The sequence below is a fragment of the Erpetoichthys calabaricus genome, chromosome 8 (genome assembly GCF_900747795.2).
Source record: "Erpetoichthys calabaricus chromosome 8, fErpCal1.3, whole genome shotgun sequence".
NCBI classification, from domain to species: domain Eukaryota; kingdom Metazoa; phylum Chordata; class Cladistia; order Polypteriformes; family Polypteridae; genus Erpetoichthys; species Erpetoichthys calabaricus.
The window spans coordinates 196,387,705-196,408,521 of NC_041401.2; the positions used below are offsets into that span (position 1 = coordinate 196,387,705).

Genomic DNA, 20,817 nt, shown 5'->3' on the forward strand with positions numbered 1-20,817 from the left:
CTAATCTGGAGTCCTGGGTGCAGTTTGGGTCTCCAGGCTACAAAAAGGACACAGCAGCACAAGAGAAGGTCCAGAGAAGAGCGACTAGGCTGATTATGGGGGGCTACAGGGAATGAGTTATGAGGAAAGAGCTGAGCCTTAACAGAGATGAAGAGGAGACCTGACTGACTGAAGTGTTTAGGTGAAGCACACACCTCCACCTACATCATTACACTTGTTTACACTCAAATGAACTTGTTAGACGCATTGTATCTGAAATAAAATGAACACACTTTTTGTAATGTACCATAATCCAGATTACAACATGTGAACTTCACACTAGTAGTAACACAACTATGCACTGGGCTTTATTCTTACATCAGACAAGTACTTTGTTAGGACTGTTGTTTGTGAAATGGGACATTTGAACTTGCTGTATTTTTTTTCATTATAATGTAAATTAATTAGTCAGTACATTTCTGCCGACTCCGACCCCAACTCCAGGTACCTAAAATTGTCTCCATATTGTGCAGAGAGCCATCTGTGGATTTTGGGCCCTGATGCACCTTCAGCCAATAAAGAGCTCATCATTGCTCTTCTTTGGCACAAACACGGAGTGGAGCGGCCATGAAAAACAATAAGAGAAACTGAGCATCCAGGGTCGACACTTTACCCCTTTGGCCACAGACATAGCCAACCCAAAAAAAATGATCAGAAACGTGCCGATAACTATTGACTTACACGTGTGTGTTCATAGGGTCAGCATTGTGACTAGTAAGAGGAACTGCAAATTAAGATGTCAAAAAACAAAACAGCAAGCAAGATGCCAAAACCAGAAAGAGCAGGCAAACGAGCTCAGGGTGTAAAACAAGAATGGCGGTCAGGGGAACGGCACAGGAAAAGAAACACGTAAGCACAGCCAGCTCATTAAACGTTAATCATAGTCAAAAAGTAGATCAAGAACTTCCAAACTGGGGACTGAGGAACAAAAATAACTGCAAGCCAAGATCTTTGGGAGAATCCAATCGTGACAGGCTGGGAGAGTGACACGCTGACCTTTATAGCTACAGTATGGCCCAATCACGTCACTCGTCACACACTTCGGCACTGCAACCAATGCTGAAAATGGCAGTGCCCAAACAAGACACAAAATGACACTATGGAGGAGACACGTTGATCATTTTCAACATCGTGAAAAACACAGCAGGCAAGACGAAGGTGACCACGAGCTTCCCTGACCTTTAAAATCCCCAAAAAAGGTCGAGGAAAAATTATTAAAACAACTACCTTCAATCTCTGAACACATCTGTCGTATCCTGTCAGCCACAATTCTTGAACGTAACGAGGATAACGGGAGTCGAAACTTAACGTCAAATTTACAGCTCCTGTTTGGGATGCGCCGTCGTTTGCAGCAGGGCCTGCCATTATCCGTTATTCTCAAAGGAGATGATCCTCCAACTGGACAACCTTGTAGCCGCTTACAGGAAACCGTAGCAACCTGCTTTATATAGCGCCTTTCACAATCTATTATATAGTGCCTTCTAAACCTACCTAATGTCGTATGGCTCCAATGTAGAGTGTTGGGCTGCGTTCTGAGATCTTACAGGTAAGGAAGACAGAAATCTCAAGGTACAACTGTTCTCTACACTCATCGTGTTGGTTAGAACGTCACTGGACTCTGAACACGTGACAATAAGGACGCTAGAAGCCCATCTATCGTATGGTGTCTTTCATATCTATATAGGGCCAAGTATGACAGACAGAGTGGAGACGTGTTTCATGTTGATTAGCACATGCTAGTAGGTATGAGCCCTGAATTGTGCAGATCTTCTTCCTCTTTCGGCTGCTCCCGTTAGGGGTTGCCACAGCGGATTATCTTTTTCCATCTCTCCTGTCCTCGTCATCTCGCTCTGTCACACCCATCACCTTCATGTCCTCTCTCACCACATCCACAAACCTTCTCTTAGGCCTGCCTCTTCTCCTCTTACCTGCCACCCTTATCCTTAGTACCCTTCTCCCAATATACCCAGCATCTTTCCTCTCTCCAAACCAACACCATCTTGCCTCTCTGACTTTGTCTCCCAACCGTTCAATCTGAGTTGACCCTCTAATGTCCTCCTCATGTCTAATCCTGTCCATCCTCGTCACACCCAATACAAATCTTAGCACTTATGTACTACATAACAGAACACCGCTGCCTCTGTGTGGGTGTGTCCAGTTCCTCTGAGCAATCTGATTGGCCAAAGGAGTTAAAATGCAGCATTTTAACGACAATAAGGCAAATAATGTATGGAGCGACGTTTGGGTCACTAAATGCTAACACGGTGCAACCCTTCAAAGATGGGAAATGTGCGCAAGAATACGAGTAAGACGTTCACAGCGGAAATGACGGCCCGTCCACCAGTACCGGCACTCAAAAAATAGGCAGGAGGCAAGCAACGTGCGTCAAAATGACAAAAGTCTGAGAAGTGGGCTTTATGGGGGCGCAACTGAGCGATGTCAAGACATACGAGGGAACCGAGGACAGGCGTAGGAGGGACGCTGAGGGTACACTTGAGATATTTCAGACCTTTTTAGTATTTGACCCATAAGCCCAGAATGTCACAGGGTGCTTTTCATACCCATCTGCCTCTGGTATCTCCTTGCATGTATTTTTGGGTTTGGGTTTGAAAGTCACTTTTCACCACTGTCTGAACCTTCCTTAGTTACACGATCAATCACTAAACGTTGATGGCTGTATGTACAGGATGTATAAATATGGCGACGTTTGCACTGTCAGTTCCCCTCACTGGATGTAAAATGTTTTGTTGTCTTTACTGCTAGTCGGCCTCGGCGTTAGGTTTGGTACTTCAGTTCTGACTCCTTCGGCATTTAAGTGACGATTTCGTTTGGCCCTCTGGTTCTGGGTGCGCAGTCTCGTGTTGTCTTCTGGTATTTTGACCCTCGCTATCCCCTTTCGACTACGACTCTTATCACATTTTCAATCCGTGTGCCCACAACACTAACACTAATTGTGGCGCTGGATGAGTTTAGACGGGTTGCTTGTCGATTAGCACTTGCAAGTGAGATTCACGTGACAATAAGGACCCTACAGACCTGTGGGGAGTCTCGCACCCCCAAACTGAGACAACACTTCAAAAGCCTCTTTTTATTTAACTACAGAAGGACCTTCAGACCTGACCACATTAGCACAAGCTCCTCCAGTGACAAGCTTTGTCCTTCTTCATCCTCATCCTCGCCCAACTCAGACTCACCCGGGTGAGGCAGAGCAGCTTCCTGTATGCCGGACCTGGGAGTCTTACTGGCGCCACCACACTGCACCCAGCAAGCACTTCTCTGTCGAGCCAAACCTCCATAAAACAGGGAAGTCCTCTCCAGGCAGCGGTGCCCAAAGACCCCAGCAGGGATGCCCCCTCCAGGTCTACAATTCCAATGCAGCTGAGGAGCACAGCCATATTGAAGTACTGGCAGAGGCCGGAAATGAAACAGCAACCCATCGCAGGAAGAACGCTCATCCATTCTTGGTGGTCTCCTGGCCAGGAAAGCACACGCCATCCACCCCAATCGGGATGTCCTTCAATCCCTGCCACCCACCACAGCCCATTAAACCAGTAAGATTACAGGCTACTGGGAAGCAGAAACCTGTCCCAGCAGCAAAGGACAAAGGGAAGAAACGAGCCCTGCACGGGACAGCAGTCCACCACATGACACGCGTGGCCATTTTAAGTTTAAAAGGAGGTCCCGGCCCTTGGGGTGAAGTGTCACGTCATCTCCACATCGAGGTGGACGCGGCGTGGCAGCAGTGCCAATGGTCCACACTCCCAAGGTAACGCTCTACCAGGCGGCGTGAGGCCGCCGGCTCCCTGTGCAAGGCGCTATATAAAGTGAAGTTCAGCTCGGGGTACAAACCTGCCTCCTTGTCATGGTGTTGCCTCTGGCTGTGTAGCCGCGCCGCGGCCGCGATTTTCATCTCCAGCTGCTTCCTCTTGCTGGCATCGGCTGGCATGGGATCACTGAAATGGGGCCTCAGTCGACATTCCCTCTGCGCCTTCATCGACTCGCTCGTGTCGTAGGCAGCATCTGAGCTCGACCGCCTGCAACCTGAGTGGGGCTGTCGCAAAAAAAAAAAAATACAAATTAAAAACAAAAGAAATAACAGCAACACAAAGACAAAAAAAGAAAGAATGCAAATCCAAGAGTTCAAGTCATTCAGACCGATGCCTTCTCTGCCGTTAAGCGCGTTGCATGATGCGTGTCGAGCAGACGGTCCTAACGGCAGCACTTCCACAGTCTGCCGATGCTCAAGTTTCAAGGGGCTCACCTGGAGAGCATTGTGACGACTCAAATCAGAGCCGTCCGTCCGCTCGCTCGCTCGCCTATTAATGCATCAGTGGGACAGCGAGCCACTCAAGCCATAAAGGTCATTTGGGAAAGAATTCAAATTAGCGGCACGCTGCTCTCGGCTCAGCATTTCAAAGAATCAAAATGCAGACGGCACTCACGTTAAGTAAGGTGCGCGCTGTGGACTGCGTAGCACCTGCTCGACTAGCGCATCACAATCCTCTTCGTCTCATTCCTTGACTTTCACATCATGCATCCTGCCCATCCTCGTCACATCACATGCACACACAAGAGGGACGCCAGGCCGGCCCTCGGCAAAGAAAACACATTTAACAGGCGAGCCGACGAGTTGGAAAATACCCTTACATAGACGGCAGGTTGAGCTCCCGGAGATTTGGTCTCAGTCGCGGTGCTGCAGGCCGGCATTGTCATGGAAACCGCAGTGGATTGATTGCTTTCCTCTTGAGCAGTGATGTCAGCTTTGTCAATGTCACGTGAGACTGTGACGGGGGACACAGCAGCAATTTCTGCACTGCAGCTGGTGAAAAGAAGAAGACACCACACTTATCATTCCTGGCACCGCGTCTGTACCAGTCATGCCCTTCAGTGATCCCCACCAACACCAGACGCCCCCCCCCCCACCCCCCCCCCACCAGACAAAAGGCTGCCCTAAAAAATCTCATTGGTCACATCAATGCACAGGAACACAGGAACCGGAGGATTCAAGGACATCCGATCCTGCTTAGGTGTGCATCTGCTTCACCCTACAACTGCACCACTTTTACAAGATGGCTGATCCAAGGTGTCTAATCACAGTCGTCTGAAAAGCCCCGGCGTGATAATGAAGTGGCTTAGGATTCAAAGAGGCTGCAGTGGGAAAGCCGAGGCGGGCGGCCGAGTCTGAAAGGTTAAAGGAATCGAATGACCGAACAGGTAGACAGGAGAGCAAGAAAGGCAAACGACAAAGAGGCCAGAAAATGTTCACAGAATTAAAAAGTGAGGAGTAACAGGATTAGTGACCTTGCACTATTCAGGTGACACCTACTCCATGACTGAGCTGTGGGGGGCGCTCTGGGTACAAAACAGGACATCAGGAGAACACGTAGTGCTGGCCGAGATGGTTGGTGTATCAGAAGTCAGACAAACGAGAAGACACCGTGGAGACCATCAAGCTCGCTTCCGGGTAGGGAGGCCAGTATAATGGACGGAAGGTGAAGAAAATGACATTCAGGGTGAAGAGGATGGCAGAGATCCCCGTCTGGAGGGCTGTATGGGAGTTTAGTTCTGGCAGGCAGCCCTGTGGGGCCCCCAAGAACATCCAATCAGATCGCAGGGTTTATGTCACATGATTTACATAGCACACTCCTTCTCCAGAAGGGTCTGGGTGTGGCCTACAGTGCTACCCAACACTCCTGCTACAGGACACGCCCACTCGACCGTCACCGTTACTCCTCCCACAACTGTAATGGTAACCACAGCGTAAGTAAGGAGAACAACATGTGAGATACGCCTTGAAATGGGAGGAATGAGGAAGACGCGTCGAGTAACGAGACTTGCAAAGGATGTTAACCGTCATCAGATGTCTGCACTCTGATTGGCTCGTCAATGGAGCAGAGCTGTGGAGTTTGACTTGGGCAGCAGGAATAGCAAACCCTAATTTATTATTTATTAATTGCCTTTTCACATGACCTTTGGGGTCAGATATGGTACAGCACCCCTGCTGGCCATCTGCGAGTTCCACTCAGCCATCTCACAGCACCCAGGTACACCTTAGCCAGGACAGTCGGGGTCAGCTGGTCCAAACTCACATGACGTTTGTAAGGAGTTTCCAGGCGGCAGCCGCATCTTCAGGGTGTGCTTTGGACTCCAATGCAAAGGTGCTGAGCCAACGGAGTGTCCAGTAGTCACACGTGTCCTGCAGCCCACAACGGGCATAATAACCGCTCGCATTGCCACTCTGGTGCCAAAAATGAAGCCTGGGAAGCCTGAACTTGACATCTCGTGTGGAACACAGGCAAGGTGCTCTAAAAGATATTTAGAACCAATCAAACAGTCAGTTCGGCAGAATTTAACATTGCTAGTAAGGAGCGTCACAGCTACTCGGTTTTCTTTTCTTTACACATTTAAGTGGACGCTACACCCACAAGTGATCCGTTTTTCATCGATTCACTGCCGTTGTTTGTAAGAATTGCAGGGAATCGAGATCACGACATTTCTGATGCCAGGGGCTTTACCCTCGTCTGCCATGGCGTGGTTAGTCAGACATAAGGTAAGAGTTCCATGGCACTCTGTACCTGTGACAACAGGATGACCACGATGATATCGAAGTCTCCGATCACTCGTGTTACATAAAATACAAGAGTCGGGCATTCATCGCAGGGTCACAACATCCTAAACACGGAGGGATTTTTTTGTTAAACTATTTTTAGTCGAGCCACTTCCTGAAAATCTTCTCGAGCAGGAGACCAATGAGAGAGGAGAGGGAGGAGGCGGGACTTCAGTGCACAAGACTCCACCTCTGGAAGACAACGAATGATGGGGGGGGGGGGGGAGGCGGGTCTTGAAGTCCAAACGTCCTTCCCAGGAGTCTTTGGGTTTCTTGTTAATAATTCGGGTAGTAATATTTAAACATTTACACAAAAAGAATTCGTTTTGCTAGTTTTGAGCTGGCAACGATAAAAAAAGACGCGTGGACTGCGTGACACGAGGAACGTGAATTTTTCTTCTCGCTTTTCCACGGACGATTTTCACGTCGTTGGCCGCTGCCCAGCACCGGTCACCAATCGATCCCATTCACGTGAATCTCTTTCTCATGAAAATGTGGCATTATAAAATTTTTGTCGCCCACCACCACAAAGTACACGGAGTACATAAATCATAAAAAGAAACTCATCGTAGGGTGGGCTATTCTTTTTTTTTTTTTTTTTAAATTGTGAGTTTTGCTCAAGCACAAAATTCACTTCATTAGCATATTAAAATACCACCCTGATTTTATGTTGGCACACCTGTCGTTACCAGTCGGGCCGCCATTTATATAAGTTAATTAAAAAGTGAGGAGACTCCTTAAGCCTCAAATACAGGGGGCACACACTCTGGACACGGAGGGGAACTTGACCAATAATGACCACCTGCCTTGGACATCGAGGGGCGATGTCCGTCCTCCAAACAGGCTTCACCCAGCGCTGGCCTGGCACCCTCGCCCTGTCCAGGTGTTGTCCCTGCTTTGCCCTCAATGTTTGCTGGGATTGGCAACAGGGTGACCCTGCTCTGGACTACTGGCTTTACAAAATGGCTGCTTTATTTAATGACATTTTAGAAATGATATATTTTCATTGGCTCATCATTTTGTTTTGCTGAAACTCTCAAATGCCCGCCCAGCCCGCTCCTGCCAAGGCTGTGGGTCCGTTTTCAGATCTTCTTTCCATGTTCGGCCGATTCCAAAGAAAAACAGGACCCCCGGAAATGACATTTGCAGGTGGCTTTAGCACTAATTACATGACTATCACATCAGCCATCTCGGGTTACCCGAGGAATCGCATCCCACCTTTGTTAATTGCTTCTTTTTAAAAAAAACTATGGCGACGGTGACGACATTTTTTCCGAATACGAATCTGTCACCCATTAACTGCCTCAATGATTGTTTGGCTAATTTGGCAAATACAGCAAGGAGGAAAAGTTCTTATCAAATGGGTGGTCGACTGCCCAGTGCTGCTTCCTGCCTTGTGCCCGCTTCTGGAGGGCACAGCTGCAGCCCCCCACCCCAACCCTGACGTTGATAATCGGGAGGAGAAAATGGGATGGATGAGGAGGAGCCGAACTTCTAGGCTCAAATCTGGACATGTCACTGCCGTGAAGTCCATCACCGTGTTACCACACTCAGTGAAAGGCGCTATACACAAGTAAACCGCACAGAGCTGTGAAGAGTCGCATACAGTCTGCGCGCTGGCCTAGTGGTGGTCTCGTGATCACATGAAATTCAGACACGCAACATGTCACAGTGGAGACCCCGGGCTCAATCCCCACTTGACTGTGTACTGTCAGCCCCCCATCCCAAAACTGGTGTCCCATCCAGGCTTGTCTCTTGGCCTAAACACACACGGAGGCTGGGATAGGATCAGGTCCAGGAAGATGGACGGATGACACGGACTCTCATCACCGAGGTTTCCATGTTGTTTTATTAGCTGTGCACCAGCAGATCATGCAGGCAAGTTGGTCGTATGGCGCCTTTCCATCCTGTGGCACTTTAAGGGACGGGGGCTGCACTGACGCTTCTGTGGCTACTTCTTGGCCCCTAGGGGATCCTTTACTTCCAGCACTAACATGAATTATTAAAGTCTGCACGAGTCGAGCTGAACGCACAAACTTGAACTCTGTCTCATTCATCAGTGGCACAATATCATGAATAATCCATCCTCTTAAATAAGCAGACTTTCAACTCTGGACGGCCACTCTGTCTTCTCGCCTGCGCATTACATCTGCTGGGAATGCCACTTGGCGTTCACCAGGCAATCACCGCAGCCTGCGAACGGAACGGTCGCGTCCTGCGTATGAAAATGAGCTACGGAAATAAATGTTGTGCCATCCCACCCTCCTAAAGTTAGTCGGAGGAAGTCGTGGGGGGATCCTGTCACCACCAGTCACGTAGTTCAACATCCCCAGTGACACATTTAGACAAAATCAAACCCGAAGCCGCTGTGGCCCTCCAGGATCTCAGTTTGACAGTTCAGGTTTGTGGCATCACCAGAGTCTGGTGGAATTCTTCCTGCTGTGTGATACGCAAAATGCAAAATGGCACCATGAATGGCAGGTGTAATAACTAGTGGACCTTCAGACTTGTCAAACACCCCAAATCCACTGCCCAGAACGAGTCGAACAGCTGGAATCCACTGCCCAAATCCCCTTTACAAGCTCAAACATTTCAGCTTCCCCAGTCTTCACCTGCCCAAACCAAAAAGGTTCACCTCTCCCCCCATCCATCCACTCATTCCCCCAAGTCAGCCCAGTCACTCCCCTTCGGACCCCCCTCTAGCGCTGCCAACATAGGGATCAAAAATGAGCACAGCACCCCAGACACCAGGGAGCACAACCTCCTCTGAGCCGCAGTGCCAGCAGAGTACATACACAGGGAGCGTGCGCCCCCTACTGGGCACAGAGTCTGGGAAATGAAATCTGGATGGGGCAAAAGATACAAAGTGCGCTACTAATTCAGACGGTCCCTTAGAATCATCTCAGATGTTAAAGGAGGTAAGTGGATATGAAAGGCACTATATATTACATACACGGAGAGGAAGGCACTATATAACAGATAGATAGATAGAAATAAATATGAAAGGCACTATATATTAGATAGATAGATAGATAGCATAGTTGGCAGGATTAGATAAATAGCATAGTTGGCAGGATTAGATAGATAGATAGAAATATGAAAGGCACTACATATTAGATACACAGAAAGGAAGGCACTATATAATAGATAGATAGAAAGATATGAAAGGCACTATATAATAGATACTGTAGATAGATAAATATGAAAGGCACTATATAATAGATAGATAGATATGAAAGGCGCTATATAATATAAACACAGAGATGGCCTCTCATCCTCCCACCAGTTGAGCCCTGGTCAGCTCCAGATCTCCCAAGTCCAAGTTTAGCTCCATACTGGACAGCAGAGCCTTTTAAGCCTGGGCAGTGACAGTGAAATCCCAGGGATCACTACCAGGGTCAGGACCGGCCACTCCAAACCCTACAGAGCTCCACCTTGAGCTCCCTCTTGTGGCCGTTGCTATTCCTGCTGTCCTGAGTCCAACTCCGGCCAGACAAGCCTGTGCCACACATCCATTATAATGGGTAGCTGGGAGCCAGCCAACTTTACCCTGCTAAGTGTTTCTGGATCACCTTCCAATGACAGAAGGCGTAGCAGCCCCCCAAAATCTTTGTTCAGATGTCACTGGCAAGGCTAGTCAGTGCTATGCCCAATAGGGCTCCTTATGGAGGATTTCTGTTCTGCACTCTGGAGAAACAACTGCAGCTCTGCTCCTGACTGGGCCTTTTGTCACAAAACATAGATAGTGTGAGTGCCACAGAGGACAGACAGGCGTCCCAGCTGGACAATGGCAAGACCTTGGGACAAAATGGAAAGTGCCAGGGAATGGACAAGTAGAAGTTGGAGGCCAGGAGCAGTTCCATCCCCCATAAGTTAGATGGCAGTGGTCTGCTGGAGGCATCCCAGCTTGGACACCCGCAGAGGTTTATGAGCGCTGGAGTCCAGAACTGGGGATGCTGTGAGGCAGGACTACCCTGGTTCTCCAAACAACACAGAAGTAATCCCCACAACTCATGCCAGGCCACCAGGAGCTGTCCCAGGTCCAGTTCTAAAAGAAGGGCGACAGGAGGAAGAACTGTGTTTGTTTGCATGGCTTTGGCTGGCTGTGTTTCATTGTCTTTGGTGCTTGCTGGGTTAACACTTTCATTATCTGAATCTGTGACTGTGTTGGGTATTATTGGGTCTGGGGTTTGGAGCTCAGTGGCGCCTCCTACTGGTTACTGGTATCCATCCATTTTCCAACCTGTTGAATCCGAACACAGGGTCACGGGGGTCTGCTGGAGCCAATCCCAGCCAACACAGGGCGCAAGGCAGGAACCAATCCCGGGCAGGGTGCCAATCCACCGCAGGACACACACACACACACACACACCCACACACCAATCGCACACTGGGGCCAATTTAGAATCGCGAATCCACCTAACCTGCATGTCTTTGGACTGTGGGAGGAAACCCACGCAGACACGGGGAGAACATGCAAACTCCACGCAGGGAGGACCCGGGAAGCGAACCCAGACGGGTCTCCTAACTGTGAGGCAGCAGCGCTACCCACTGCGCCACCGTGCCGCCCTGTAGATAGATATGAAAGGCACTATATACTGTAATAGATAGATAGAGTGAAAGGTGCTATATAATAGATAGACAGACAAACAGAGAGATAACGTGCCCACGTGACCAGGTACAAAGTCAGACATCCCATGAACATATCGCCCTCCTGAAAGCGGCGGTCCCAATCTGTGTAAAGTGAGCACGGTGGGTGCCGTTGTTTGGCCTTACCTTTTCTTAATCAGATCCAGGGCCGAGTCAATAAATCCATCTTTCATTCGCGAGATTTTCGCGCCGTAGCTTGAAAGGTCCGTCGCCTCCATCAACAAAGACGAGCAGCAAGACAACTGTGCCTCAGTGAGGTGGGGCTGATCGGGGACAGCCAAGCTGGCGCCACACTTCTTTGGGGTTGTGTTCAGGCTCTGAGCCGTGTCCCCTGCCTGGGGTGTGACGAGAGTCTGCAGGGGTGACCTGGGGACCGGACTTGTGCATATTGGGGTGCATAAATGTGGTGCCAGGCTACTATTGTCCACAAAGCAATGGCCCAAATTAGAATTGCTGCTGTCAGGAGCCACCACACTGACCGCCTTGGGACTCGGCGGAGTCTCAGAGCCTCGGTGTTCACACTCCATGCTTGGCGTGTCTTTTGTCGTTGCCCCTCTGTCCTCCTTTAGCAGGTCGCTGTCCTTGGCTGTAGAGCCCCGTGGCGGAGTCTCGTCCACAGCAGGTGCCACCGGCCAGCTCTCTCTCTTTCTCATTCTTTTGAATTCCTCAAAGGACGGGATATGCAGTTTGCCCTTTGGCTGGCGCTTTCTGTCGGTGGTCCCCTCCGACGCTTTGCTCTCAAATTTGTTCCTTTCTCGCACAAATGATTCAGACGTCTGAGATTTCGAGACCTGCTTCAAGTCCTCCATAGAGGGCTGATGGAGATTGGGGGTGCTGGACTGTCGCCTGAGCTGCAGCCTCCTCATCACTTCCTGCTTGATTTCCTCAGGGCTCGTCATTCTGTGCATAATCGAGGCCCTCATCCGGCTGAATGGTGCCATGGACTGTTCAGAACCATGTGGCGCCTGGTGGGCATCACTGTAATGGAGTGAGCAGCCGCTCTCGGTAGGCCCGTGTTCAGAGCGATCCTTTGAAGAAGCCGGACCGCTTGCCAAGGCCTGAGGCCGCAGGGGTTTATTTGGCTCGGCCACCCTGGAGCTCTGAAGTTTTAACTTCTCCTTCAGCTCTTTTTTGGCATTACCATTCATGAACTTCTCGTTGACGGAGGGAAAGAGCCACTGTGGTACTCTGGCAAACACCGGCAGCTCTCTCTTCACTGGAAGTCTCCAGGGGTAGAACGGCATCCCCTCAGAGGGGGACATAAGACCCTCCATTGGAGAGGCCTCTGTTGGAGGATTGTACCAGTGACTGGTCGCCGTGCAGTGAAAAATAAATTCGCTTTCCATGCTTTTGTATGGCGGACTGAAGGAGTACAACCTGGAGTCGTGTAGAGGAGGCCAGTGAAGATTCTCCATGCTCCGATACATCCTACTGCTGCCACACACGTCTGGCGTGGGCATGGAAGAGCCGCCCTCATTCTGGGCCGGAGGAGCCACGTAATTCACTGGATACATGCTGCTGGTGGAGCAGTACCTCAGACCAAAACTGGTCAGCAAGGAGCCATGGTGGCAGCTGGGCTCCCCACTGCCCGCTTCCAGCCCATCTCCCAGGCTAGCGCAAGTCATGCTGGTACAGGTGGAGAAGACTGGCAAAGGAGGTCCGATGGCGGAAAGAGGTGCAGGCCGGTCGCTCAGGCATCGCTCAATACTGCAGCTGGCAGGAGGCCCCGCTGCCGAGTGGTCACATGGCGCAGCTTTCACATCTGGCATTGAGGCTGCATGAGACCCCGACTCCAAATTGGCAAAAGAGTGGCGTGGGTGAATGACCTACAAGGAGAACATTAAAGAGAAGGTCAACATTTTGTGTCATCCATCCATCCATTACCCAACCCGCTATATCCTAACACAGGGTCACGGGGGTCATGTACCACACAAATAGGCACTGCGGGAACAGAACATTTACCAGAGGTCATTAAAAGCAGCGACGTCTTTGAAATGCTGATGTCCCGGACAGTAATTGGATGGAAGACCATCTCAGAAAACGCTTGGGTTGTTACAAGGAGAGGCCAGCAGTGGGCGCTTACCCTGTGGTCTCTGTGTGGATTCCAATGCCCCAGTGCAGTGACGGGGACACTGGGCCGTCCTTTTGGATGACACTCTCGGTGGGTATCCTTCATAAAGAGTAGAATGTGCCCTGATGGCCTGGTCATTTAAGCCCCCTGATCATCCTCCGACTCTTAAGTGTCTCTCTCTCTCTCTCAGCCCCTCATTACCTAACAGCTAATGTGTGGTGAGAATAAGGATGCAAAATGGCTGCCATCGCATCATCCAGGTGCACATTAGTTGTAGGTGGAGTGGTAAAGTGCTGTGAGTAGTGAGAAAGGCGCTATATAAATATAAAGAATTATTATTATGAGGTAGCATCCCATCACTTATTACAGTCAGGGGAGTCTGAGCCCATCCTGACAGCACTGGGCACGAGGCAGGAACTAACGCTACACAAAGTGCCAGCCCAATGCAGAGCCCACCCACACTCGGCCAATTCAGGGTACATCCGCACTTCTACGCTTACATTTAAAAATGGACTTTTTTTAAACAAACCTGATCTGGCATTTTCATTTTGTTTCAAAACACGTCTCCACCCGCACTAAAACAACCGAACACACACAGGACGATGACGTTCGCCTATGCTGGGCACGCCCTGGTTTTTTGCTGCGACGGTCCCAGACATTCTAGACTTTTCTCACCATTCTTCAGGAACTAAGACTTCCTTTGCAAACTTGTCACACCAAGAACAGGACCTTCCAGGTGTTTCCCACAACCGGCAACCCTTGAAGGGGTGGTGATGGCGTCAGCCGCAGGATTTTGGCCGGTAAACGATTGGCATTTGTGCGCACACGCAGCATTCAAACTGCACAAAGCACAACTTAGATGCACACAGGCTAAGCACCACGGAAAGCAATTCCTGCAGTTCTGCTACGCTGGAGTTCTGTGAAGGGTGCCTGACCAGTAAATGAGACGTTGTATTGAGCAGGATCCAATCAGGGAAGGGCCACACAATATGGACGAACCAATCAGAGCTCAATTAGACTGCATTTTCAGAAGTCTACATTTTCACCCAATCGCGCCACTGTGTTCTTTGTATTTTTGTGTGTGGCCTCCACAAGAGGCGGGGCCACCAATACCGTCCCACAAGGCTCCGCCCCCAGCCTTTCCCTGTCCAGACGTAGAAGATTTCTTCTTATTTTTACTCCTAGCAGTTCACTCCTGTTGCAGGAGAGTTAAGTGAGTTTTGCGGTTTCTTTGTGTGGATTTCTGGTTTTGTGATTCTCTTTTTTCTGCTCTCGTATCTGGATTACAATTTTCAGATTTAAGATTGGACTCGGTTTCTTTGGATTGCCACCTTTGCTGCTGTTTTTGACCCTTTTGTTATTTTCTTGTCAAAACATATCTTCATTTATGAAGATTCTTAGAAGACTTGGAAGGCTTTTCCAACTTTTATTGTGGTTGAGCTAGCAAAAAAAAAAAAAGGATTGTGCAAGGGAGAAAAATAAATGTTGGGGCGCCAACCCGCTTTAATTTGATTGCCGTTGTTAACTGCTGAGGTTCACTCTGATCAACAAGTGACGCCTTCTTCCAGTGCACTCTGGCTTTATGGGGCGCCCAACAGAAGGGGTGGAGTCAGTCTCCTTCACTAGACATCCGCTCGATATTACGGAGGGGTTAGTGATAGCGCCGCCTCTCACCCTCGGGGGGAATTACATACCTCAGATGAGCCCCCAGTGTGACCCTCAGGCTCGCATGTGTGACAGGGTATTTGAAATCAACGCACCATGTGGCCAGCTGTAGGCCGAAGCCTGTCTTTTCAGCTGTTAGTGAATGAGCCTTTTCTGGACAGGCCTTGTTGGAAACTACTGACCTGTTCTCTGCCTTTGAGTCGTAACAGGCAGGAACAAACCCTGGATGGGATGACATTCACTCACAGCTGATGAAATTACAAGCACCCATCAGCTGCTGTGGGACACGGCCTCCCCCAAGACGCCAGATGGTGAGTTCCCTGCAGCATAGCGGTGCCCCAGATTCCTGCAGGGCATCATGGAATCTGTAGTTCGGCCTCACAGCCCTGCTGGGTACTGTGGGTGCCACCAAGAGACACTGCAGGAAGATCTGGGGATTTTTATTTTCCATATAGCCCGCTACTCCCAAGTCACGGGGTCGGAAGAACAGAAACACTTCTGGGTCAAGGACTATAGAAAGGACTACTGAAGTTGGGAGGTAGTAGGACAGAGCTTGCTGGGAGGAGTGGAGGAGATTATTGTGTTTATTTATTGTGCTTATTGTGGCTGTGGTGCTTTGGAGGCACAAGTACAGAAGAAGAAAAGATGAAGTCTTCTTAGTGTGTTTAACCTGTGTCCTGCTTCTGTCTGCTGGGCAACAGTGCCAACTAGTGTCCTCTTATGTATAGCAGATAAAATGTTAATACAAGACCTGCTGCTGTAACTGAAATGCATTTTGAACAACAGGTAGGTCAGCAGTAATCAGTCATTACAGAAAAACAAAACGTCAGCTGTCCGGCACCACAGGATTGTCTGGTTTCTGATCCTGCTGCTCTTCATTGTTTCGAGTTCCACTTGACCCCTTGAATTGTCTTCAATGAGACGCAGTCCCTTGCTGTTCTGTAGGTTTGTGGCCATATCAGGATCACCTGACTTGCAACTAAAAGGGGGCCGTTTATTAAGAAAGGGCTTATCTGGACACCCTGTGTGAAGAACTGGCATCTTCTTCTCCGTGCTTACCTGGCTTTAACCAGAGACACCATTTTCTTTTTACAGTCCCAGAACTTTCTAACTTAACTACTATCTATCTATCTATCTATCTATCTATCTATCTATCTATCTATCTATCTATCTATCTATCTATCTATCTATCTATCTATCTATCTATCTATCTTCTGAACAATTTTGTCAAGGACAGGCCATTTCAGCCAATCCTATTCACCTGATTTGTCCAAAATAACAGAGAGTTGAGTTTTGAAGGTCCCAGAAGTCTCCGTCTCTAACCACACTACTTGGCCGTGTATTCCGTGCGTGTGATTTGTGAAACATCTGCTCTTCATACGTTTGCATGTCCCTGCGCTGGTGTAAAGGGTGGAGGATCGGGGATGGAAGTGTGGTCTGCAGTGCCTGATCTTCCTCAAGTGTTCCTCAGGGCTGTTTCAGCCTGGTACACATCAGATGGTCTGGTGCCCACCGATATTTGGCAGGCCTTGCCGATGCTTTACATGCCTACTGCCTTGTTCTGTCACCTCTAATGGCCAATAAGGTTAACTTGCATCACAAGTAAATTAATTGGAAGGAAATACTAAAGAGAAAATTAGCATCTCATGGCAAGAACAGGAGTTTTAGGGAACAATCAGCATGGGTTCAGAAGATGGAGGTCGTGTTTTACTAACATGCTGGAATTCTATGAGGAAGCAACAAAAGGATACGAGCAGAGTGGAGCAGATGAAGGCTTTTGATAAGGGGCCACATGAGAGGGTGGGCATCAAACTAAGAGAAGTGAGTGTTCAGGGCGAGGGGTGTAGATGTGTGAAGAATTGGACACAGGAAGCAGAAGGCAATGGTGCGAGGAACCTCACCAGAATCAGCTGAAGTTAACAGTGGTGTCCAGTAGGGGTCACTGCTGCAGCCATTGCTATTTTTTATACAGGGCTGTTCAAAATGAAAGAGCAGATTTCAAAAATTTACTTCAAACAAACTGTATAAGAGAGAAACACATTCCGCACATCACTGGAGAGAGGAAAGTTCAAAGTTTGAAAGCCCGCCTAACAGTACCGGTCAATGCCACAGAGCGCAGTTTCTTGTTTACAGTAAAATGGCCACAAGAGAAATCATTTTGCATGCTGCAATTTGCGAAGCAGGAGTCCATTGTTCCTTGTCAAAGTGAATTCCAACCGACGGTTCAACAAACAGCCACCTCGTCATAAGCAAATTTATGAGTGGCATAAAAAAACTTGTAGAAGAAGGTTGCATATGCAAACATAAAAGCACCGGCCATCCACGCACGTCAGATGAAAATATTGAGCGTATCTGAGGTGTGTTGAAACGGAGCCCTATGGAAATCCACATCACGGGCAAGCACTGAACTTGGAATTCCTCAAACAACGGTATAGTGTCTTGTTAGACAGCGTCTGCACATGAAGCCTTACAAGTGACAGTTAGTGCAGACATTGCATCCTGACGACAGGTTTGAATTTTGCACTGCAATTCCTCAAGAGTTAATCTTCAAGCTTTGTGACATTGAATTGAGGAAGCTGTGAATTCAGTAACTAGGGGCCTGTGGACTCGTGTGTGAGAAGAAATGGTCTACCGTTGTGATGTTTGTCACGCTACACGTGGTGCTCATGTTGAGGGCATGCAACCTCAAGGACCACAGGACCAAACTGCAAACTTTCCTCTCTCCAGCGATGTGCGGAATGTGTTTCTCTCTTATACAGTTTGTTTGAAATACATTTTTGAAATCTGCTCTTCAATTTTGAACAGTCCTGTATATAAAAATGATCTCAATATTAATAGGAGTAACAAGCTGGTTCAGTTGCAGATGATACCAAGTTAGGTAGACTGGCAGGGAATCGAGAATCCACTGAATCTTCACAGAGGGACTTGGACAACAGACAGGCTTGGGCAGATTTGTGGACGATGAAAACTGAAAGACCACCTTAGGAGAAGAACTTAGGAGTCTCAGTGGACTCGACCATTAAGAATGTCAGGTTATATAGCGTCTTGATGTGTGGAGTACAAGTCCCAGGAGGTTCTGCTCAAGCTTTGTAACACACTGGTGAGGCCTCATCTGGAGTCCTGGGGGCAGTTTGGGTCTCCAGGCTACAAAAAGGACGTAGCAGCACAAGAGAAGGTCCAGAGAAAAGCAACGAGGCTGATTATGGGGACTACAGCGGATGAGTTAGGAGGAAAGATTAAAGGATTTAGGAGTTGTTGTGGACTCATCACTATCTATATCCAGACAGTGTTCAGCAGCCATTAAGAAGGCTCACAGAATGTCAGGTTATATAGCGCCTTGATGTGTGCAGTACAAGTCACAGGAGGTTCTGGTCAAGCTTTATAACACACTGGTGAGGCCTCATCTGCAGTCCTGGGTGCAGTTTGGGTCTTTGGCTTAAAAAGGACATAACAGTACAAGAGAAAGTCCAGAGGAGAGCAATGAGGCTGATTCAGGGCTACTACAGAGTGTGAGTTCAAAGAGCTGAGCCTGTTCAGAGATGAAGATGAGACCTGAGTGAAGTATTTAAAATGATGAAGGGAATTAGTCCAGTGGATCGAGATGGTGACTTTAAAATGAGTTCAACAAGAACACAGGGACAAAATTGGAAACTTGTGAAGGGGAAATGTCACACAAATATTAGAACCACAGACACATGGAATAGGTGACAACGTAGTGTGGCGGGTCAGGAGGACTTTAGGGTCCTTCAAAACTTGACTTGATGGTTTGGAGGAATTGAGTGGATAGGACTGGTTAGCGTCGTTGGCCTGTTCCCGTCTAGAGTGTTCTAATGTTCTAATGGTGTTAACCTCATCATATTTCTAAGTGCTTGGCTCTGCACTTCCTCCAACATCTACTGGCTGCTATCATCCAGGAGCTTGATTCGTATTCAAGGTAGACTCATATGGCGTCATTGTGTAGTAGCTGTAGTTGGGGTCCAACAGGTGGCCATCTGGCTCAGAGGGGACAGGTGTCATAAAATTAAAATTATTAATTTTTTTTTTTAGTATTTTATTGATTTTATTAAACCCAAACAACATTCCATACAAGCAAGTCGAGTTTAACAAAACTAGGTTCGAAACAAATCAACCCCCACCCATATTAAAATTTTTTAAATTATTATTTTAAGAAATGAGTCCAGGGCAGGTAAACGAGTTGTACTCGTACCTTATGGGTAAGCAGACCAAAAACACTCCTGGGTGCCCAGCTCTTTAGTGGGATATAAACATTTAGATACGCAGGGACACCAAGGACCACTCCACAGTCCAGGCTGAGGGGGTTCATCTGACCTCCAGAGGTGATTTCTAGTGAAGCCAGGGTGGGACTAATAGCTGATAGAAGGATTTGTCAAAGTTGGTCAGATAAAAACTGGTTGGGTGGGATTCATTTTCACTTTGCTTTTTCTCTGTTCACTCTGTAAATTCCTGTCTATGTTAACTCTTTCACGGTGAATGTCGACTTTTGTCGAAATTCGCGGTAGAGGACGGTAATCAGCTGTAAACTGTGGTAGAAGTCGCCGTTATGTTTTAGATCAACTGTCTTTAAAGTTAGCTTCGTTAATTTGACTTGAGATTTCCTGCATGTGCATGAGTAGCAAAGAGTGAGCAACCCTTTGAGGAAGAAATATTTAGAATTAAGGTGCTTCAGTCTTTCCAAATAATAAAGTATGGTGCTAATAGAACTAGAAGAAACACGTCACTTAGGTATTAATAAATAAGCTAACTGAACAAATGTAATCTAATACAGACACTAAGCTGTAAGAGTGTATTCCTGTAAGACAAACGTACTAAACGAACTTTTAAGGTATCTTTTGATATTGTATAACCAATTATTATGTGTGATGATCATTATGTGCGAAATGTAACCTATAATAAGATTCTTAAATTGTAACTGCCACATAGCCGTTGAAGTGTTGTAACCCTGATGGTGCAGAAGAATAGGGAAGTGAGCATTGTCTAAAACTGCTGAGTTTCATACACCCTATAACCGTTAGGGAACACTTGCTGTAACTGGACTTATGTACAGTAATCCCTCGCTGTATCGCGCTTCGACTTTCGCGGCTTCACTCTATCACGGATTTTATATGTAAGCATATCTAAATATATAACGCTGATTTTTCACTGCTTCGCGGGTTTCTGCGGACAATGGGTCTTTTTACTTCTGGTATTTGCTTCCTCAGTTGGTCTGCCCAGTTGATTTCATACAAGGGACGCTATTGGCAGATGGCTGAGAAGCTACCAAATCAGAGCACGCAGTTAAGTTCCTGTGTGCTGCTGATTGGCTCAGCGACGGAGTGCTGCATTAACCAGGAAGTCTCATCTCACTCATTCAGCATTAACGTGCTCCTGCTACTGCTTCAGGGGTCGTGTCCAAGCGCCAACAGAAGATGCAAATGATTGCAGAAAAGGTAACAGTTTTGGATATGTTGAAGGAAGGGAACAGCTACACCGCTGCAGGACACCATTACGACATGAGTCCACAATTCTTGTTATTTAAAAAGGAAGAAAAGCATATAAGATCTACGGCCGCAGTGTCCTTTAACCAGGGTGCAAAACGAGTTGCAAGTGGACGTGATAAGGCAGTAGTCTGGATGGAATCTGCTTTAGGGATTTGGATTGAAGAACAACGGCGGTGCAACACAGTCGCCTGAAGAGGCTCCTTTAGAAGAGCTGTAACGCTCTCCTTTGTTGTGCAGTAAAATTAAACTCATCGTTATCGGACAAGTGTCATTGTTGGTGAGTAACC

General features: G+C 48.0%; 1 protein-coding gene across 1 annotated transcript in view; it reads right to left on the reverse strand.

Annotated features, from left to right (window-relative positions):
• Positions 1-20,817, reverse strand: part of si:dkey-91i10.2 (uncharacterized protein LOC555224 homolog) — a 42,273-nt gene that overhangs the window by 14,697 nt on the left and 6,759 nt on the right. The window contains 3 exon segments of the mRNA XM_028808309.2: positions 3,889-4,090; positions 4,687-4,858; positions 11,423-13,122. Of these exon segments, the coding sequence (XP_028664142.2) occupies positions 3,889-4,090; positions 4,687-4,858; positions 11,423-13,065 (2,017 nt within the window). The 5' untranslated portion in view covers positions 13,066-13,122.